This window comes from Lodderomyces beijingensis (assembly GCF_963989305.1).
Source record: "Lodderomyces beijingensis strain CBS 14171 genome assembly, chromosome: 8".
NCBI lineage: Eukaryota > Fungi > Ascomycota > Pichiomycetes > Serinales > Debaryomycetaceae > Lodderomyces > Lodderomyces beijingensis.
In genome coordinates, this window is record NC_089977.1 from 907,900 (window position 1) to 926,648 (window position 18,749).

The 18,749-nt window shown below is 45.5% G+C and overlaps 9 protein-coding genes across 9 annotated transcripts; 5 read left to right on the forward strand and 4 right to left on the reverse strand. All coding sequences in view use genetic code 12, as the record gives it.

The window, feature by feature from the left end:
- Positions 1-349: 349 nt before the first annotated feature.
- LODBEIA_P61200 (uncharacterized protein) lies at positions 350-1,981 on the forward strand (the record flags this gene model as incomplete). The annotated part of the gene is made up of 1 exon (XM_066976529.1): positions 350-1,981. One exon carries the CDS (start codon positions 350-352, stop codon positions 1,979-1,981), a length of 1,632 nt encoding a protein of 543 aa, XP_066833058.1.
- A 245-nt stretch (positions 1,982-2,226) lies between these two features.
- LODBEIA_P61210 (uncharacterized protein) lies at positions 2,227-4,356 on the reverse strand (the record flags this gene model as incomplete). The annotated part of the gene is made up of 1 exon (XM_066976530.1): positions 2,227-4,356. One exon carries the CDS (start codon positions 4,354-4,356, stop codon positions 2,227-2,229), a length of 2,130 nt encoding a protein of 709 aa, XP_066833059.1.
- A 3,197-nt stretch (positions 4,357-7,553) lies between these two features.
- LODBEIA_P61220 (uncharacterized protein) lies at positions 7,554-10,706 on the forward strand (the record flags this gene model as incomplete). The annotated part of the gene is made up of 1 exon (XM_066976531.1): positions 7,554-10,706. The coding sequence occupies one exon, from the start codon at positions 7,554-7,556 to the stop codon at positions 10,704-10,706; it is 3,153 nt and encodes a 1,050-aa protein (XP_066833060.1).
- Positions 10,707-10,875: 169 nt separating this feature from the next.
- Positions 10,876-11,667, reverse strand: LODBEIA_P61230 (uncharacterized protein; the record flags this gene model as incomplete). Its single annotated transcript, XM_066976532.1, has 1 exon — positions 10,876-11,667. One exon carries the CDS (start codon positions 11,665-11,667, stop codon positions 10,876-10,878), a length of 792 nt encoding a protein of 263 aa, XP_066833061.1.
- An 867-nt stretch (positions 11,668-12,534) lies between these two features.
- On the forward strand, positions 12,535-13,353 carry LODBEIA_P61240 (uncharacterized protein; the record flags this gene model as incomplete). Its single annotated transcript, XM_066976533.1, has 1 exon — positions 12,535-13,353. One exon carries the CDS (start codon positions 12,535-12,537, stop codon positions 13,351-13,353), a length of 819 nt encoding a protein of 272 aa, XP_066833062.1.
- A 1,074-nt stretch (positions 13,354-14,427) lies between these two features.
- Positions 14,428-15,032, forward strand: LODBEIA_P61250 (uncharacterized protein; the record flags this gene model as incomplete). Its single annotated transcript, XM_066976534.1, has 2 exons — positions 14,428-14,474; positions 14,567-15,032. 2 exons carry the CDS (start codon positions 14,428-14,430, stop codon positions 15,030-15,032), a joined length of 513 nt encoding a protein of 170 aa, XP_066833063.1.
- Positions 15,033-15,421: 389 nt separating this feature from the next.
- On the forward strand, positions 15,422-16,006 carry LODBEIA_P61260 (uncharacterized protein; the record flags this gene model as incomplete). Its single annotated transcript, XM_066976535.1, has 1 exon — positions 15,422-16,006. One exon carries the CDS (start codon positions 15,422-15,424, stop codon positions 16,004-16,006), a length of 585 nt encoding a protein of 194 aa, XP_066833064.1.
- A 39-nt stretch (positions 16,007-16,045) lies between these two features.
- LODBEIA_P61270 (uncharacterized protein) lies at positions 16,046-17,344 on the reverse strand (the record flags this gene model as incomplete). The annotated part of the gene is made up of 1 exon (XM_066976536.1): positions 16,046-17,344. One exon carries the CDS (start codon positions 17,342-17,344, stop codon positions 16,046-16,048), a length of 1,299 nt encoding a protein of 432 aa, XP_066833065.1.
- Positions 17,345-17,502: 158 nt separating this feature from the next.
- On the reverse strand, positions 17,503-18,651 carry LODBEIA_P61280 (uncharacterized protein; the record flags this gene model as incomplete). The annotated part of the gene is made up of 1 exon (XM_066976537.1): positions 17,503-18,651. The coding sequence occupies one exon, from the start codon at positions 18,649-18,651 to the stop codon at positions 17,503-17,505; it is 1,149 nt and encodes a 382-aa protein (XP_066833066.1).
- Between the last annotated feature and the right edge of the window lie 98 nt (positions 18,652-18,749).

An 18,749-nucleotide genomic window follows, 5' to 3' on the forward strand; every position in this document is an offset into this window, starting at 1 on the left:
ACGTGTTCTCTCTTATTCTCTCTCACTGTACAGAATGGCTACGTGTATCTGATGAGGTGTTACTTGTCACTTACAAACTACTGCTCGCTAAATTACAAACAGGGATGTCGTGTCCGCGGCAGTGTCGCGACAGTGTTTGCGACACCGGAATTTTTCAATCAAACAGGGTGTTAATATATAACAGCGACACTCCCCAGCCACTACTCCCCGCCCACTCCCTTCACTATCTAATTTCAAATTTTTTTTGACCACAGTTGCAACAACGGGGTTCTCAGTACACGTCACAACATCCAATTGCAACTCGCAAAGGTTTCACACAGAGACACAAACACTTGAAAAGCCCTAATCAATGCAGTTCTGGAAATACTCAACAAGCGCATTGGCTACTCTTTTAGCCGTTGTGTCGATTACGCAAGCTGGTGGACCCGCTGACGGTGAGGCTGCTGCAGATCCAAACAGTGCTGTTGTCAAATTGACCTCGGAGAACTTTGCCAGCTTTCTTGAGGAAAACCCGTTGGTTTTGACGGAGTTTTTTGCGCCATGGTGTGGCTACTGCAAGATTTTGGGCCCGGAGTTTTCAAAAGCTGCCGACGCGTTGAATGAGAGCTACCCAAAGATCAAGTTGGCCCAGGTTGACTGCACCACGGAGGAGGCGTTGTGCATGGAGCACGAAATTCGAGGCTACCCCACTTTGAAGATTATTAGAGACGGTGACTCAAAAAAGGCTGAAGACTACCAGGGACCTAGAGAACACGAAGGCATCGTTGACCACATGATTAAGCAATCGTTGCCTGCCGTTCAAGTGCCCGAGTCCTGGGACGATTTGGAAAAATTGGTTGAAGAGCAAACCAAACCTTTTGTTTTGCAAGTCAATTCTGCCGCAGATGACATTTTCAACAAGGTTGCCAACTTGAAGAGAAAGAATTTTGCCTTTATTGACGTGGACAAGGAGTATTTGAAGCAATTGGGTGAAAAATTGGGCAAGGATTTGCAAAAGGCTGAATATTTGGTTGTCCATCCTAAACAGCTTGCCGATGCCGCCGTTTATGAAGGCAAGGCCGAGTTGGAGAAGTTGTCCGAGTGGATTGATGTGGAAACTGTGCCCTACTTTGGCGACATTGACAGAGACACTTATATGTCATATATGTCCTCGCCATTGCCAATTGCCTACTACTTTTACAAGACCCCTGAAGAAAGAGAAGCTGTTTCCGAAAGCTTGAGCAAGTTGGGCAAGAAGTATAGAGGCAAGTTGAATGTGGTGGGTTTGGATGCAAACTTGTTTGGAAGACACGCTGAGGCCATCAACATGAACCCCGACATTTTGCCCTTGTTTGCGATTCAGCACATTGAAGAGAACAAGAAGTATGGAGTTAATCAAACCGAGCACCCCGAAGGTCCATCAGTGGAGGTTATCGAGCAGTTTGTTGATGACTTTTTTAACGGCAAGTTGACCCCAATAATCAAGTCTGAACCAGTGCCAACTGCTGAAGAGATTGCTGCTAACCCCGTGGTCAAGTTGGTGGCTCACAACTACAATGACATTATGAACAAGACTGGCAAGGACATTTTTGTTAAATACTATGCTCCATGGTGTGGACACTGCAAGAAGTTGGCTCCAACTTGGGAAGAATTGGCTGAAATCTACGGTTCCAATACAGATGATGCCGAAGTTATAATTGCCGACATTGACCACACCGCCAATGACGTTGACGTTCCTTACGAGATCCAAGGCTACCCAACATTGTTGATCTTCCCAGCCAACGGTGAAGTTGACGAAAAGACTGGTATTAGGAAACCAATTGTGTTTGAAGGCCAAAGAGAATTACAAGCGTTGCTTGATTTCGTCAAGGAGAAAGGTGCATTGAAGGTTGACGGTTCTGAATTACAAGCGAAATTGAAGAAGGAAGCTGGAGAAAAAGTGGAAGACGTCAAGGAAGATGCTGAAAACTTAAAGGAGGAAGTTGAACACGATGAGTTGTAGATGTGGGAAAAAAAAAAATGAATGTCTTTATATACAAATATAAGTAAAAAAGCAACAAGAAAGAAAAAGAATAAAAAGAAAATGAAAAGAATGGTTAGAATTAAAAATTATAGGTTTGGTTTTTTCTTTCGTAGCTGCTAGATACTTATTGACCAAAAAAAAAAAAAAAGAAATCCCACACTTGTTTTGATGGTGATGAATGTTTCTTAATTGTATTCCCTTTTTTTTCTTTTTCTCTGTAGCTCTTAAGCTCCCCAGATTTTAACCAACTTGTCGTCTCCCACACTTCCCCAGATCTTGCCGTAGTCTGTCGATTTGGTGATTGCTCCCTTCAAGTTCCAGTCGACTGCGTTGCACAAGTCGACGTGAGCCTTGATACGAGTGATTAATTGTCCCGTGTGGAACTTCCAGAAATATACATGTCCGTCGTCGCTCCCGCTCAAAACAAGCTCTTCTTCTCCCGTTTCTTCGTTTAGATAGCCAAACGAAGACCTTATGATGTATGTGCTCTGACTGTGGCCTATATACCTGCGGTAAAGAATAGGCGGTTTCGAATTGTACAAGGGCGAAATGTCCCAAACTTGCAATTCATCTGGTGCTGAGCTTATCAAGACGTACTTGCCGTTGGAAGAGACCGAGCACGAGGTGAGCCTTCCTTTCAAGTTGATTGCGGCGAGTTTCTTGCTCGTTGAACTTTCGTCAAATACTTCGGGGATGCTGAAAAAATGGAGCTGTTGGTCGTTGTTTGCCGTGATTAAGATTCGGCCGTCTGGCGTCACTGCAAGATCGTTGATGCGATAAAATGGGTTTTCATTATTGTTCTCGGCACCGTTTGAAGCAAGGCGCGAAGTTCCTTCATCAGCATCTTTCATGGAAACATCGTCGCCGCCTCTGAGGGCAGGGCCAGGAGCAGGGCCAGGAGCAGGAGTCGGAGCATGAGCAGGAACAGGAACAGGACCGGCACCAGGAACCGGGCCAGGAAGCAAATGGTGCTCTTGATGCGGAGCCAAGTCTAGCACGTGGGCATGACGGGAGTTGGTTTTCATTTGAAAGAAATTAAAGTCATCGCGATCAGATTCTTCTTCCAAATTGGCGTAAAAGTCGAATATCTCGGCGCCATGGCAATCAAACACTTTTAAAACCTTGTCGGGAGAACCAATGAGGAAATACGGGGTCGTTAATGAGCTCGCGGCATCTTCCTTTGTTTGCGGCAAAAACTCACAAGACCATGTCTTGATATCGGATCCCAATGAGAAGCAGGTCATCAATCTAATTTCGTGAGCAGTGTGGACTTCACTGCGGGTTATTCGCTTTCTATGGATATCTCCAATGGCCCAGATTCGAACCACGGTATCTAGGCAGCAGCTCACGATATACTGCTCGTTTTGGTCCCAGCAGCAGTATATCACTGCTTTTGTCTTGCCACTGGTGGGCTTTGATGAAAACGAGCAAAAGGCAGCATCATCGGCGGCATTGGTTGGTTCGAGGATTTTGATCAACTTGAAACTTTCTTGCACGTCGTACAAAACCATTCTGCCGTCCAACGAGCCCGTCACGAGATATTTCCCCAGCGGGGAAAATTTCAAGAACCAAACTTCGTCCGAGTGGTGGGTAAGCGTGCGCATCAACTTGGTGACGTTAAAGCTGTTGATTGCCAATGGATCGGTGACCTTTTTGCGGTCATGCTTGCTTCGTGGAGGAAGATATAGCGGAGATTGAGATTGTCTGTACTTGACCGCTTGCTCAACCAAGGTCGTCAACAAGGGGACATTTCTGACGGAGTTGAACACCACGGGCGACAATATGAATAGCTTTTGGAATATCGCATCCTGGACCAGGTTCAAGTCGTCGTCGACATTGGGCAAGTCGAAAAAATAGCGTTGAGTAGAAATGTCTTTGTTGAGGAATATTTTGGACTCTTGCTCAAATTCGAGTCTCAGCAATATCGTTGCCTCGAACAAGTCCTTCAATTCTGCAGCTTTGAAGCTCTCAAGCAATGGTAGCAACTTGTCTGAAATATATTGCAACTCGTCTAGTTTGTCTCTATTTTTAAAAAAATTGATCCTCCGTATCATGTATAAGATGGCATAGACAAGGGAGTGGTAGTCCTGCCCTTGGTAGTTTGTCAATTCAACAAACTCGGCGAGATCATTGTTGGTGCCCTCGAGTGCCTGAAGCAAGTAGTCGTCAATCGCTTGATACTTGTGTGTTCTCAAGGTTTGAAGAAACCAGTTCAAGAGCGATGGGATTTCCTGCGATTGTTGACTTTGGATCCTGGTTCGATACTGGACGAGCAAATCGTTAGCCAACTCTTGATAGCCCAACTGCTGTAACGACTTGATAATCACATGCGTTTGAAATTCCTCCGATACCATCTTGCCTGTACACACATATATATGTATAGTTGAATTGAGAATAGGTTACTTTAATGACAAAACGCGAGTGAGGATGTATTTTATGGTTACTACTGCAGCAGTCTTTAACAGACTCTCCTTTGGTATCCGTGGGGGGGGGGGAGCGAGAGGGAGTTGATAAGAAAGCAGAGTCACGTGAGCGAGCCGCACAACAGACGGCGTGATATTTGCTTTCCTATTTTGAGGTGCTTCTTTCCTGAGAATATGAAAGACCCAACACGGCACACTTTTCCATTTATCATCAAGGTACAATGCAGACGTTGCAATTGGAGACAATCAGACCGACCCTACCCTGTTTGGGGGAAAGCGAGGTTCCGGCTCGGATGTTCGCGAGACCGATAGCCGTCCTTCCCGAGGTTGCTCGTAAGTTGTGGCCATTTGGGAAGTAAGCAGCAGTGGCAATCGAAACAAGCATAAGAACTGTCGTCACGCCAAAGCGAGGACTTTTAAGAGCTGGACATACATCCCCACGATCGATCATGTACATCAGTATAGCGCCGATTGTCCTTTTGGAAAATCCTCAATAAGAATTCCTTTCTCGCCCTTTTTTTTTTTCACGGAACCAAGATCGGATCCGGCTGAACCTCTTGCAGCAAGTGGGGGAGCGGGATGAATCTTCCAATGCGTTCGACAAAAGATAAACAACAGCGACAACAAAATAAAGCCCTCATAGAGTTGTTGAAAATTTTGGGACTGGCAGAAGCAGAGGGTTATTCACGAACCAAATAGCGTTTGTACAATGTTTCCTCCCCCCCCCAACGCGTATTTACCCGGAATCCGAATTGAACAACGAAAATTCGTGACTTGGAATGGGAGAAACGCACATACAGAGAGAGCTGTGTGAGAAGACACACGCAGTCTATTGTAGTTGGATTTATTCGATGTGCAGGGTATCTATTGCAGGGACACGTGCGCAATTTGTCATCAACAAGTTTCGCCTATTCCTTCAAGTCCCGGTTTATCTTCCCGGGGCTAGACTTTTCAAATGTAGAGCTTCGATTCGAGCAGAATAAGCCGCTGAAGCAGTATACTAGTGTGCAGAGAGCTTGTTTCCTTCATAGATATTGGGGATCGGGGTGCCGGGCGGCAAGAAAAGTGAGAGAATAATAGAATATCTCGAGCGTTTCGAATGGTTTTTGGTACCAACCCTGATGGCCTCGGTTTCAACCCCCTGCGCGCGCTTGCAGACGGGAGAAGCATAACGCGAGAAACAGATACGAAAAGGTGAGAGAAAATGTCGATAGTTGCATATACATCAATGTATCTCCCCCCAAGTACAGACTCTAATTCTCCGCTTTTGACTGAAGTTGACGCTGTCCATTCGCCTTGTTTTGGTTGAACAAAGAGCGAAGGTGGGAGAGAGGCAGAGGAAAAGCCATGACCTTTCTTTACTTGCTGTTCGGCTTCTTGAACCGGTCTTGTTCCCAATTGAGGTTTAAAAAGCGGCCCTCTTGAAAGGAAATAACCTCGCTTTCAACGATGCAAGGGCTAGTGAGCTCTAAAACACCAAAAACAAAAAAAAAAAAAAAGACAAGGAACGAAAGGAACGAGTCTCCACCAAGGGTTTATTCTATATTGCTTTATTTTCTAGTTTGCTTCCTCTTATCACGGGAAGTAAACTAGAAAGACGTGTGTGACGAGATCAATTGCGTGGCATCTTGCAGGCAATGTACAACTGAAAAGTGCCCACCTTTTTTTACCCTTCCAAGCGAGGGAGTATGGCTGTGTAACAACGGCAATCTGCGCCGGCAGACAGCCAGAGGGGGGGCATATACAACAGCCAAAAAAGACAAGAGCCCTTGCTTTACACATCCGACAAGACACAGCGGGGACCGGGTTACGGAGCACAAGCATCTTGTGAATTCCAAGCGCGTTTCCAGCTCGGTCTATGAGTCAGCCAGTTTTAGTGTAAACACCACTAGCTGATCCTTTTGGTGAAAAGATTCAAGAAAACTTTAACGCGGCGGTGGGGTTAGTCTGAGGCTATTTGAGACTAAGATTAGGTGTAGCACGGCGTTTTGAATCAAAGTGTACAGTTTGAACCGATTGCAGCGACTGAACTCGACTAGAAAACAATCGGTGGCCATTGCCACTCACTGGTGGCGAAGATGGGTGGAGTTGATAATAGGAATAATCGCGGCCGCGGCTATCTCTCTCTGTCTCTTCTACACTCTTGTTGTGCCTGCGGTTCGGTATCTTGTGCATTTTTAAGGAGATCCACAGACTCAACCTGGCAAAGAGGGAAAGGGTTATGAAACTGTAAATGTCAACATTAGTCATTGACAGAAGCAAGGTTCAACCCGTCTAGATCTTCACGGCGTCGTTCATTTCTTGAGACAACTCTTGAGAAGGACACAACCACGAGAAAGAAAAACAGAGAGAGCGAAAGATATCAAGTGCCTATCCGCTTATCTAAAGGACGTAGTCGGAAACAAACAGTGACCAACTTGCAACCACACGATGTGGTTCAACCATGAGCCCTCATGGTGATAGAAAGGGTGTGTTTTGGCACTTGGGTGGTGATGACCTCGGGTAGTGTACTTTTGAACAGCCTCTGTCCTTTCTCTCTTTAACTCAGCTGCAAGTGACTAGAGTTAGTAAGCCATACAGACAGACAGCCTACTTGGAAAAACCACATATTTAAACAGATGCAATTGTTGCCATCCATACTGGAAAAGTGTTGCCAATATGGCTATCAAGTGCATCTAGACAACACGTTCTTCTGTTGTTACTGCTGAACCAGCTATACCATCTAGTCCTGGTCCTCCATTCAAGCAAACAGGCAAAACCTAACCCCACTTTAGCCTCCCGCCTAGCCCCACCATTTTTAACAAAAGTACCAAGGTGATTCTGGGAAAATTTAGCATCAAACGTCCTTTTTTTTGTTTGTTTAAAACTGGGTTGGCCGTGAGCTTGAAAGCTTTCTTCAGTCAACTTTGAAACCTGGAAAAACAAAAAAAAAAACCAAAAAATAAAGGAGACAGACCTGGTGGTGCTTTACTTGTACTCATTTTCATTTCATTTTGGTTGCTTTTTTTTCTTCCATTCTGTCTTCCCCGGTCATTCAATCAGCTTTAGTCAAGTAGCAGCCGAAGCAGCAGCCGAGGCAGCAGCAGCAGCAGCAGCAGCAGCAGCAGGCTTGGTTCTGTTACCAAGTCATGGGTAAAGTCAGGTCAAGGGCCTCAAAAGTTTGCGTGTTTTGTAAAAATCGCAAGGTCAAGTGCGATTTGGGGAATCCGTGTTCCACGTGTGTCAAATATAAACGGAGTCCATGCGTTTACGCGGCGGACACTGCTGACCATGAAGGAGGCAATGGCGAATGGGCCAAGGAGCTGGCCCATAGCAAGGGCACAAGCAACGGGAATGGCCACCCGCAAAGTGGTTTAGGCAACTACTCAGCTCATTCAAGTTCCTCCACCGTCCCCACAGTTCACAGCTCGACGTTTTCCACCAGTTCGTCTTTGAGCTCAAATGCTTCAATGCCTGCATCGTCGACGAGTTTCAATTTCAACTACAACCCTGAAAAGAGCTTGTTTTCACCGCAAACAAGTTCCGATTCTGGAAGCGTGGGCGGAGTGCAAGATGAATTGTCCTTGCTCAAGCAGAAACTAAACTCATTGGAGCAACAACTCACAATGAAGCAACAGCGACTGCAAAACCATCTCAACTTGTCACCAACCAATGCCCAGTCCACCACGATGTTCCAGAAACAATTTGGCGAACAGGTTTCGCTAAACACGAGTGACCATGCTGCTTTTGCGGCAAGAATGTCCACCATTCCTCAATCTCCAGTTGACTCGGAGAATAGACCAATTGAACTCAAATCGTTGTTGGGCTTCAACCCAATCGATAGCGAAGAAGACCTGATTGACTTTCACGACAATCCAACTCGAGATGCTCAATCTTTTGGAAGAAAGAACTTTGGCCCTTTGGCATGGAAGAGTTTATTGCGAGTCGATAACGCAATGGTTCCCGTTTGGACACATATGGATGCCATCAAGAACAAGTACCGAGGCAAAGGCTTTTTACCACACGCCGAAGAAAATGCAGCTCAAGTGGAAAAAGAGTTCACCGAGAAAATTTACAATGACGAAGCCGATGGTGAAGTGAGACCATATCGAGACACGGCAGTCAAGCCCTTGTCGCAAGAAAAAAAATTGAACATTACTCAAGAGAAACTTAATGAAAAAGCCGTTTGCTTGGGATTGGCCTTTTATCAAGGTGGGTTGGATGCCGAAATGGAATTGGTGGAAAAGATTAGACTCGTGTTGCCAAAGCAAAAAGTGCTTTGGAAATTGTTCAAGAGATTCTTTGCTCAATTGTATGTGGCTATGCCCTTTTTGGACGAGATGGACTTGCAAGACCAAATCCAAAAGTTGATTGGCGCCGAAGATTACCAAGCTGTTAAAGTGACGGTTAATGTTGAAAAAAAATTGGATTTTGCTTATTTGGGAATATTGTTGATCTTGCTCAGATTCAGCTACATTTCATTGTTTTCTCACGACTCGTCAGTCAATGAGATCAATTTCCAAACCGATGACCCATGTCCGCAAGCTCAGTCGGTCAAGTTTTTGTTGAATCATCCCATCAACATTGATGTCATTGATGTGGCACAATTGTGCCTAGACCAGTTCAACATTGCTAGAAGTGCCAGTATAACCTTGTTGCAATTGGCGTTGATGATGAGAATCTACCATCTGTTGGCACCCGAGGATGGCGACGGTATCGATGGCGGCGATGCGCGTGTTGCCAATGCCGTCTTGATTCAAATGGCCATTTCGATTGGCTTGCATCGAGACCCGGACTATTTCCACGAGAGCTACAAGGATGAGCGGCGCGACAATTTGGGAAGAAAGCTTTGGTTTTTCTTGCTCATCCAGGACTTGAACTATGCCTTGGCCAGTGGATCGCGCATGACTCTTGGTCCCGATGACTTTGACACAAAGCCCCCTTTTTATAAACCGGGTAATCAGAATGTGAGGGATGTCGAGCTAGAAAAAATTGCCTCTAGTTGTTTTCCCGACTTTGATGTTGTTTACGGCCTGATGACAAAGTTGTTTCGTCTTATTTCAAAAGTCCGAGGAACGGTTAAATTGAAAGAGTTGACGGAAACACTCAACCCTTTGGAAATACACTTTAAAGAAAACTATGGCAGCTATGCTCATGACTATGCGTTGGACCAAAACCCCAAGCATGCCATGCCCAATGCAATCAAGTTGAAAATTTACTTCCAGGCCAGCTTTTTCCTAGTGTCGATTTACCTTCACTTGTTCAACTACTATGAAAAAAAAAACAACTTGCAGCTTGCATTCTACTATATCAAGAAAATGTTGGTTGTGGTTATGGATGACGTTATGCACTGCTTTAGTCGGTGTGTCAGTCACAATCAAAACATGTTTAAGAACTCGATTGACTTGATTGCTACTCCGAGCTTTGAAATGGTTGCCCACAAGTCCATGGTTGTTCTTTGCGGAGTCTACTTGAGGCTCAAGTATTGGACTCATTCTATGCAAGAGCTTTATGATCACGATACTAAGATGAAGTCCCTCGACTCGATGGACATTGGGTATCAAACACAGTATCAAAAGTTGGTGAATTTCACCGACTTGTTGAGGAAATGCTGGGATACTTATCGAGATGGAATCGCCAAGCTTTCCCACAGATATTACTATGCCTGGGTTGTGACAAAAGCACAGAGCTTTTTAAAAGTGATGTTGACGGACGAGTATTTTGAAACGTACAAGCCATCGATCATGTGTCCGCCGTTTACGATTGAGATGTTGACCGAGTTGGAGCACATTGCTCAAAACTCGTTAACGAGGATACAAAAGATGAAAAAGGTAAGCAAGGCAGAAAAGACAAGAAATTTGGCCAAAAGCTGTTGTTCGCTTGAACCAAACAACAACAACAACAACAATAACAACAGCACCACCGAAGAGCACGTGCTCCATCACAAGAATTCTGTTGCATCTACAAGTAGTTCAGAGGATTATAGGCCCAACGATCAAGTCGACACCATATGGTTGCAAATGATGAATATGAAGAATCACGATACTTCAAGCCGGTTTATTCACGATTCTGGCATGAATCCCGTTGTTGCTCAGACGCCCAGTATTTTCCATAGTATGGATCCCAATGCCAACGCCACCACTTCATTTAGTCCAGCGCCTGCTGCCATGGCAAGTGCAAGTGGCAGTTTTGGACCAGGAGGCTTTAGTGGCAATCTCGCGTACCCGTCAGTGTTTGAGTTGAACAGTGGGGATATGTTTGAGAATTTCCCCATTGATGAGTTGTTTAAGGATTTTTCGTGAATACGGAAATGCGATGACGATGCTGATGACTATGATCACGATGATGATGATGATGATAATGTATTTATAACTTTTTTTTTTTTTTTCAACTTATATATAGCAGCCGGATACTGTTTCAGTTATTTATTCATGTAAATAGATTTAAACGTGAAATTTTAGTTTTCTTTGTCTATATGATCTCGTAAACGTGAATCAGATCGCCACAGTCTTGCATGAGTATATGGTGCTCTCCCTGGTGCAAACTGAGCAAGTGCCATTTTAGGTCGCTTAGAGCAGAGGAGATGGTATTGGAGATGGTGAACCGTGTGGCGAATTGGGTTTCAAGTTTGTTTGCATCGACGATTTGATTCTCATCGAAATTGGCATAAATTGTCAATGCCTCATATCTGTCGCAGATGTCCAAGTGAGCAACTTTAGGAGTTGCAGCGATGGATTTCGCTATAGGTAACTGGGAATCCAGATCTAGAGAGTATATGGATACCTTCACTCGAGGCAACACTGTGCTTATAATGGTCTTCAATTCAGGTACAGCGACCTCGGTTTTAATTTCGTAGCGATACTGAGCGTTGTAGTTGCCACCATGGCCAATCTTCTCCAGCTTCAATTTGGTGATTTTGCCCTTGTTGCGGCTTTGCAAATTGGGGCATTTCTGAAATGACGGCTGACTCAATCTTAGCGTGACTTGGCCGTGGCTCAAAGTTAGCGAGTTTTGGAAAATTGGAGCTAGAGAAGTTTGATCTTGCGGTATAGCTTTGATGAATGTTTCCTTGGGGCTGTCCAAACAGAGCTGGTAGAGGTTGCTGGTTTCATATTCTTGAAAAGATGCCCTGAGCAGAGGTGGTGTTTTTGAATAATCTCCCGCGGGTGCTATGAGCTGCACTTTGTCGTAGTAAGGGAATTTAGTAGTTATTTTGGAGACAAGGTCCGAGTCTCTCGGGACTTTGGTGAACTGAAGTGGCATTTTGGGCTGTTTACTGGGCACAATCGAGGAATCAAGGATGTGGGGAATTGAGGAATATAACCCGGTGAAATGTGGAGATGTGTGTTGATATAAGGAACTGGATTGTGTGGTGGAAAAAAAAACCAAAAAAGGAAGTAACAAGAGCCGCGAAACGTGCGGCGCGTTAGTGAAGAGGGTGTGGGTTGGTAACTACTTGGAGCGGTTTCCCGATAAACTTTGACCAAGATCATGACTTTTTCTAGAATGAAAGAAAGAGGGTTTCCGATAGGTTGCTTGAGCCTCTTGGAAAAGGTTTGGTATTTGGCGGAGGAAGTGAGGGTTGTCGATTAAGGGCAACTACTTTGGCAATTTATTTGCACCCAAGTTTCTCTGGTTGAGGATTGGAGACCCACAGTTTGGACCAACTTTATCGTATTGAGGTCTCAACGGCCGGCCTGAAGAGTAGTTGTCAATGTGATCACCAAGTCTGCAACCTCCTCCTTCATTCTAGTCGTCATGGGCACGGGATCACCTACAAATAATATGCATATCTGCCAGGTGGGTGTTTGTTTCCAACAGGAGGAATACTTTCATCAATTGATTGACCCTCACTTTTTCTCTTGCTGGTCTTTTCTCTTTCTTTCTTGCCAACACGAAATCACCAAGAGCAGCAACCGATACTTACTACTGCTAGTACTCCTACTAGTACTACTGCTCCCTATATAGTTGACAAACTCCATTATATACCAACAAGCGTATCCTCAACAATACCCTTCTTTTGTTCGTTGATTTGATTCTTTTTTTTTTTTTTTTTGTTTTTAGTCTTGAAACCTTTCCCGTTTTTCCCTCTTGGATCAAGAAGTGAAAAGGGTTCCGTTGCTTAGAGCCATGGTGCAGTTTATCCATCAAGCGCCGTGGGTGCAATTGCTCAACAGTTGTGTCACGGAGGAGTTGGCAGCTACTAACCACAAGCCGCCGTTTACTAGCTTTCAGTTGGCAACCATCGATTCCGAGACGGGCTACCCCAACAACAGGACGTTGATCTTTAGAGGGTGGCTATTTGACAACAAGTCGTCGAACGTGATTACGTTTACCACCGACAAGAGAATGACAAAGTACCAGGAGTTGCTTGCGAACGACAAGGTCGATGCCGTGTTTTGGTTCAGCAATATTCGGAAGCAGGTGAGACTCCGGGGCCAGGCCAAGCTACTAGACCAGGATCACCATCCCAACGTGTACATACCCGAGAATGTGCAGGCGCGGGGAAGAGAGGCGGGAGACGTGGAAGAAGGTGATTATAACTCGACTCCGCAGAAACAGCAGATTCACACTACACTAATATCTCCCAACTTTGCGGCTAAAAACTCGAGTGACGCGACCCTCAGCCCCGTTGATCTTGTACCACCCACCAGTGAAGAATGGACGCAGGAGTTGGAAAGACACTGGAACAGCCTCTCTAAAGCAATGAAGACCTCGTTTCGGAAACCCATGCCCAAGTCTCCTATAAACGAGGAGGACCTGAAGTTGATTGACAAGATCCAGCGAGGTGTCGACGGCAAGAAAGACGACGATGGGTTGAAGAATTTTGCCGTGGTGGCCGTATTCGTGAACCACGTCGACTATTTTGAACAGGATAAGGACAAGAGGTATATTTACGAGTTGGAAGAGGACAACCATCTGTGGACCGAGCAAGAAGTGTGTCCTTGACTGCACGATATAGAAGGCATATTAGAGAGACAATACATTTAGACCAAAAGACAAAGTTAAAAAAAAAAAAAAACCAAACAAAGAACACTCCCCAGCAATGGACGTAGAGATCTGGATCCCCCTTTCGTAGCGGGTTTCGTCTTTGCTCTTTCAGAAAAGGAGTGCAGATGTGCTGTAGACAATTTGGTTGCAAGAGATTTTCTGGGTGTTGCCTTTCCATCCCATACACTTACGATCAAGTGAAGCGTTTCGCGGGAAAGGATGATGTCAGTTGAGACAACTGCTGCACCGCATCATGTTTAAGAAGGCGGGAGTGGGAGACTCTTGCCTTGTATACAATTGAAGGTGAGGGTATAAAAAAGACCGTCTTTTTGTTGGAGGCGGTCCTTTTATATGCGCGGGATTTCTATTGCGTGTGAAATAACCATGTGGTGGTGGCAGTAGCAGACGATAATCCCCAGAGACGCCAACCCACGAGTACAACCCAAGTAGAGCTCTAGCAGCAGGAGTGCCCCTGCCGGCGGATACAACCAAGAGAGGGAGATTGAGTGGATATGGCCTCAGAAGTACCAACAACGCAAGGGCCCGCAAAAGCCGTCAACCCCGTCTTATACCCACTACCCCCTCTTATCATGAGACCGTCGGGGAGTGTGTCGTAAATATGCATGTCGCGACACACCGTCTCTGTCGCGACACGGCTCTCGTGAAGCCACAACAAACAGACGGCAGCGGGAAGCAAAACAATAACAAATCCCATAGTCACCACTTTTATATTTATTTCCACATCACCCACCGATTGCCACCACCACCACAATCTTTCCCTCTTTCCTTTTCCTTCTTCTTTCTTTCTTGGGTTTTAACTCAATTCAACAACTAGAGAATCCGTATCAACCACATTCAAGATGTCTACTGCCACAGCACCAGCAAAAACTTATAGAGGTATGCCTCCTTTTTTTTTCCCCTGGGGAGGGGTTGGCTTGGGTTGGTCATGCACAACTTTGCCATGACAGCTTGAAACCATTGAACTGGTCAAGTTTCTCTCAGATGGTCAATTACTAACAACGGGCGCCAGTTATGATCAAGGAAGCTATTTCCACTTTAAAGGAAAGAAACGGATCATCGTATGTATCTCGTGTTGAACCAAACCACAACACCACCAACAAAAAAAAGAGTGTCTTTTTTTTTTATTGATACTAACACAATTCCTACTCAGCCGTCAAGCCCTTAAGAAATACGTTCAGAGCAACAATGACATTAAACTTGCCAATTTCGACTCATTGTTCAACACCGCCTTGAGAAAAGGTGTCGAGGCTGGCGAGTTCTTGCAGCCAAAAGGACCTTCAGGACCCGTTAAATTGAACAAGGCGGAAAAAGTCGCCAAGGTGTCCAAGCCCAAGCCCAAGAAGGCAGCCTCTGCCTCGGGAGGCGCAAAGAAGACCGCCTCCAAAAAGACAGCCAAGGATGAGGCCGGCGGCGCCCCTGCAAAGCCCAAGGAGAAGAAAGCTGCATCCAGCAAGAGCCCATCTACTAAGAAAGCCGACTCAGCCAAGAAAGCCGCTCCCAAGAAGGTCACCAAGCCAGCTTCTGCCAAAAAGGCCGCTGCCCCTAAAAAGGCTGCTGCTGGTGCATCTTCTGACGCTGGTGCTCCTGCTGCTGCACCAAAGAAGGCCAAGAAGTGAGCGAGTTTCAACCCCCCCATTCTTGATATCTCCAACTCCCTTTTTTTGTTCTTTTTTTTTCTTTTTCATTTTGTTTGTTCCTGTCAATGTTTTAGTTTCTAGTTCTTTATTTGTTGTATAATTAATTCATTTAGGTGTTAATGTATACTTTTTGAATCGAAAAGGCGGGGCCAGCCAGCCCTCATCAACAGAGTGCATTTTTCACCATTGAGACCATCACCATCACCATCACCACTGCCACCACTCTGGAGCAACAACAGCAACAACAACGGCGAGCGCGCCGCGCGGGGAGGGGGAAAAAATTTCCCCGTGCTTGACGCGACTCTATACAATTCCTAGGGCACGATGGATGCCTTGATCAGTCAATCAATCAATCGACTAGCGCTGGAATGAAGAAACCCACGGTGTCGGTCATAGTGGCAGCGCTCAAACCGCTGTTTGGAATAGGCAACAAAGGCGGCCTACCATGGAAACTAGGCAAGGAAATGGCGTATTTCAAGAGAGTCACTACGCGGACTGCTCAAGCTGGTGCCATCAATGCCGTGATCATGGGAAGAAAAACATGGGACTCGATACCTCCTAGGTTCAAACCACTACCTGATCGAATCAACGTTGTGTTGTCGAGGTCTTTTGAGAATCGCCAAGTTGACGAACGTTTGATCCATGCCAATTCAATCGAGAGTGCACTACTGTTTTTGCTGGCGAGACCTGTTGAAAAAGTGTTTATCATTGGCGGTGCTGAGATTTACAATGAGGTCATCAAGGGGCACCTAGTGGATTATTTACTCATCACGGAGATTGAACATGTGGATGACTCGCCTGTGGAAATGGATACGTTTCTTGAGTTTGACATGCACGAGTGGGTGAAATTGCCAGATGGAGATTTGGTTGACTTTACGGGAGAAGAACTGGTCGAAAAGGACATCAACGAGAATGGTTTCATCTATAATTACACCTTATGGGCTAGAAAGTAAACAATGTCTCTTTCTTTCTATATCTACACGATGGAAATATCACTTTTTATCATCAAAGACTCGTAATCGGGAAATGACTCGGTCGTCATACTCCAACTCCTGAACCCATTCCGACCCCTTTTCAACTCCCTTTTGCACCCATTTACGAGGCCAATCCATCTCTTCTTCCTTTGCCATCAAGATGTCCTTATATACAAACGGCCTCGTCTCCCTATTTACAATGTGGCTCGTTCGATCTCCAAAATCGTCTGCGAGAAATCTCTTGGTGAAGTATCGGTATATCTTGGTTGGAATGTTCAAGATTCCTTGGACTTTGGGAACGGGAAATACATAGATTGGCTGCTCAAAGAATTGTGCAACACCATGCTCGTTTTTGATGGTGGTGCTCATGTCAAACTCGGGGGCAAGTGGAGCATCCTGGTACCCTTTCCCACTGATGTACATCATGGGCACTGGCTTCAAATTGGCTTCATCGTCATCGTCATCGCCGCCTTGTGCACCACTGGCTTTCTCCGCAAGTTCTTTGGCTCGTCTCTCTTCTTCAGCCGCGACGGCCTCGGGCTTGACTAGTGGGCCAAGAAGTCCCTCATGCAATCCACTAATGTACTCTTTGAAAGCACCCCTGCCAATGCAAATTACCCCACCGGGGACATCATCGTTTGAATCGTCGCGAGTTATCTCGATTTCCTTGGGGAAGATTCTATACAATCCCAACACGTCTGCTGCCTTGTATAACAGAGACCGGGCCTTTAGTTCCGTGTCAATCATGTCAACATTAGCAGCTGGCACTTTTTGGGCAGTGACAGGCTCAGGCTCAGCAATATTTGAACTCTCTTTGGCTCCTCCTTTGCTGGCCTCTTTGATTCTCAAGTCTCGGATTCTTTGAGCCACACTCGCTCTGATATCCCCCTGTCTGTTCTCGCTGAAAATCTCAAAGTCCAATGTTCCAGAATTGAGCACGGGTTTGATGAATTTTTTAAACAATTTAAGCGACTCGTCGAGATAGTCATTGGGAGGAGGCGCAATGTAAATGGTCAACTTGCGCGGAATTCGATCAATGCCATATATCTCTTCTCCAAGGTGCTGCACACTTGCCATCCATTTCTTCCGTATTTGTTTCTGTTCGTATTTGTCATACGCAATCGAGGAGCCGATCCCAACTAACACGGACCAGAAAATCATCCAGTTACGTGAAGGTAGCGAGATTCTTTTGATCCCCATCATGCGCAACGCTGGGTTTCTATACCCCTTTTTCACAGCTTTGTCTGGTTTCGTATCTGCCTTAACATCTGGCTTGACATCTGGTTTGCGATCTGAGGCTTGCTCAGACTTGGACATATCCTAAATAATGAAAAAAAACCCCAAATATTACAGCTGTATCGTTGAAATTGAACTTGCCTTGAATCTTTTGCTTTTATAGGTTTGGAATGGGAAAATTTCAAATTTTCACTCCAGAAAATTTTATAGGGCCTCCAGATGCAACTACGCGCCCAAGTTCACATTTCTTTACTTAGATCTAATAAAAACTTACCCAACTCAATCTCCAAGTCTTGCCTGGACAAATCTTTGCCTATAAAGACCAATTTGTTTGCGGAGACGCCGTCTAGTAACGTCCCATTCTCTATAATCTCATAGGTTTCTCGTACACCCTGGACCACCCGCACGTCATCACGGCAAACCAATAGACCTTTGAGTCGGTGTATCTCAACCGGTTTCCCATTCACGACGTTTTCCCACAAAACCGATTGCAAAAACAGCTCAACTTTTGCAAAAGCCGAAGGATTTTGGAAAAACGGGAACTCGAGTGCCACAGTTGTGATGCGGTGGTCGTGAAAAGTCGCCAGAGGTGCCGTCCACCTGCGACTATTTGCTGCTTCGAAAGCATGCAAGTCTAGAATCTCTCTTGTGTCGACATCTCCAAAGCTCGTGGGCAAGATTGGCGACGTGTCGTTGATTGCCTTGACCCTGGAAATGATCTCGGACGCATCGTCAACCTTGTCCGATTTGTTTAACAAGATGACATCACCCATGGCTATTTGCAAATGGGCTGTGCTCACGCCTTCTTCGATTTGCTCAAGGCTGTTTTCCTTGTGCCAGTGGCCGCCAACGTCATCCAAGCATTTGATTATATTGCTTGAGTCAACGACAGTCACCACGCCATCGATGTAGATATTGGACGCCAATCCCTCGTCTAGCCAAAACATCTTGGCGATGGGAGCAGGATCTGCAACACCCGTTGTTTCTAGCAATATGTAGTCGATCTTGTCCTTGGAGTTTTCAATGAGATTCTCAATTGCATTAACACCGCTATCCTTCACGGTGCAGCACAAACATCCATTGCCAATGTCCAACCACTCCTCAACGCTCTCGGATTGGTCCTGGATAGTCACCGATTTTTCAATAACGGAGGAGTCACCAAATTCATTTAGAATGATTGCAAGCCGTTTCTTTGACCTTAGTCCAATTTGTTTCAATAGCGTTGATTTCCCAGACCCAAGGTACCCGGTGACGATGGTTATGGGTATTTTCCTGTCCAACCGAGTTGGTGTCAGCGAGGTAGGCACAAACGGGGTTGCTTGGACCTTCTGAGTGGTGATCTCGCCATCAAGAGGCAAGTCTATGACCAAATCTGGGATCTCTTCCATTCCTCGGAAAAAGAGCAAAACAGGGGGGTATTGTCTTTTGTAGTTTTGAAGTAGACATTTTTCACCTCCACATATTGCGAAATTGCGAAATTTGCAAA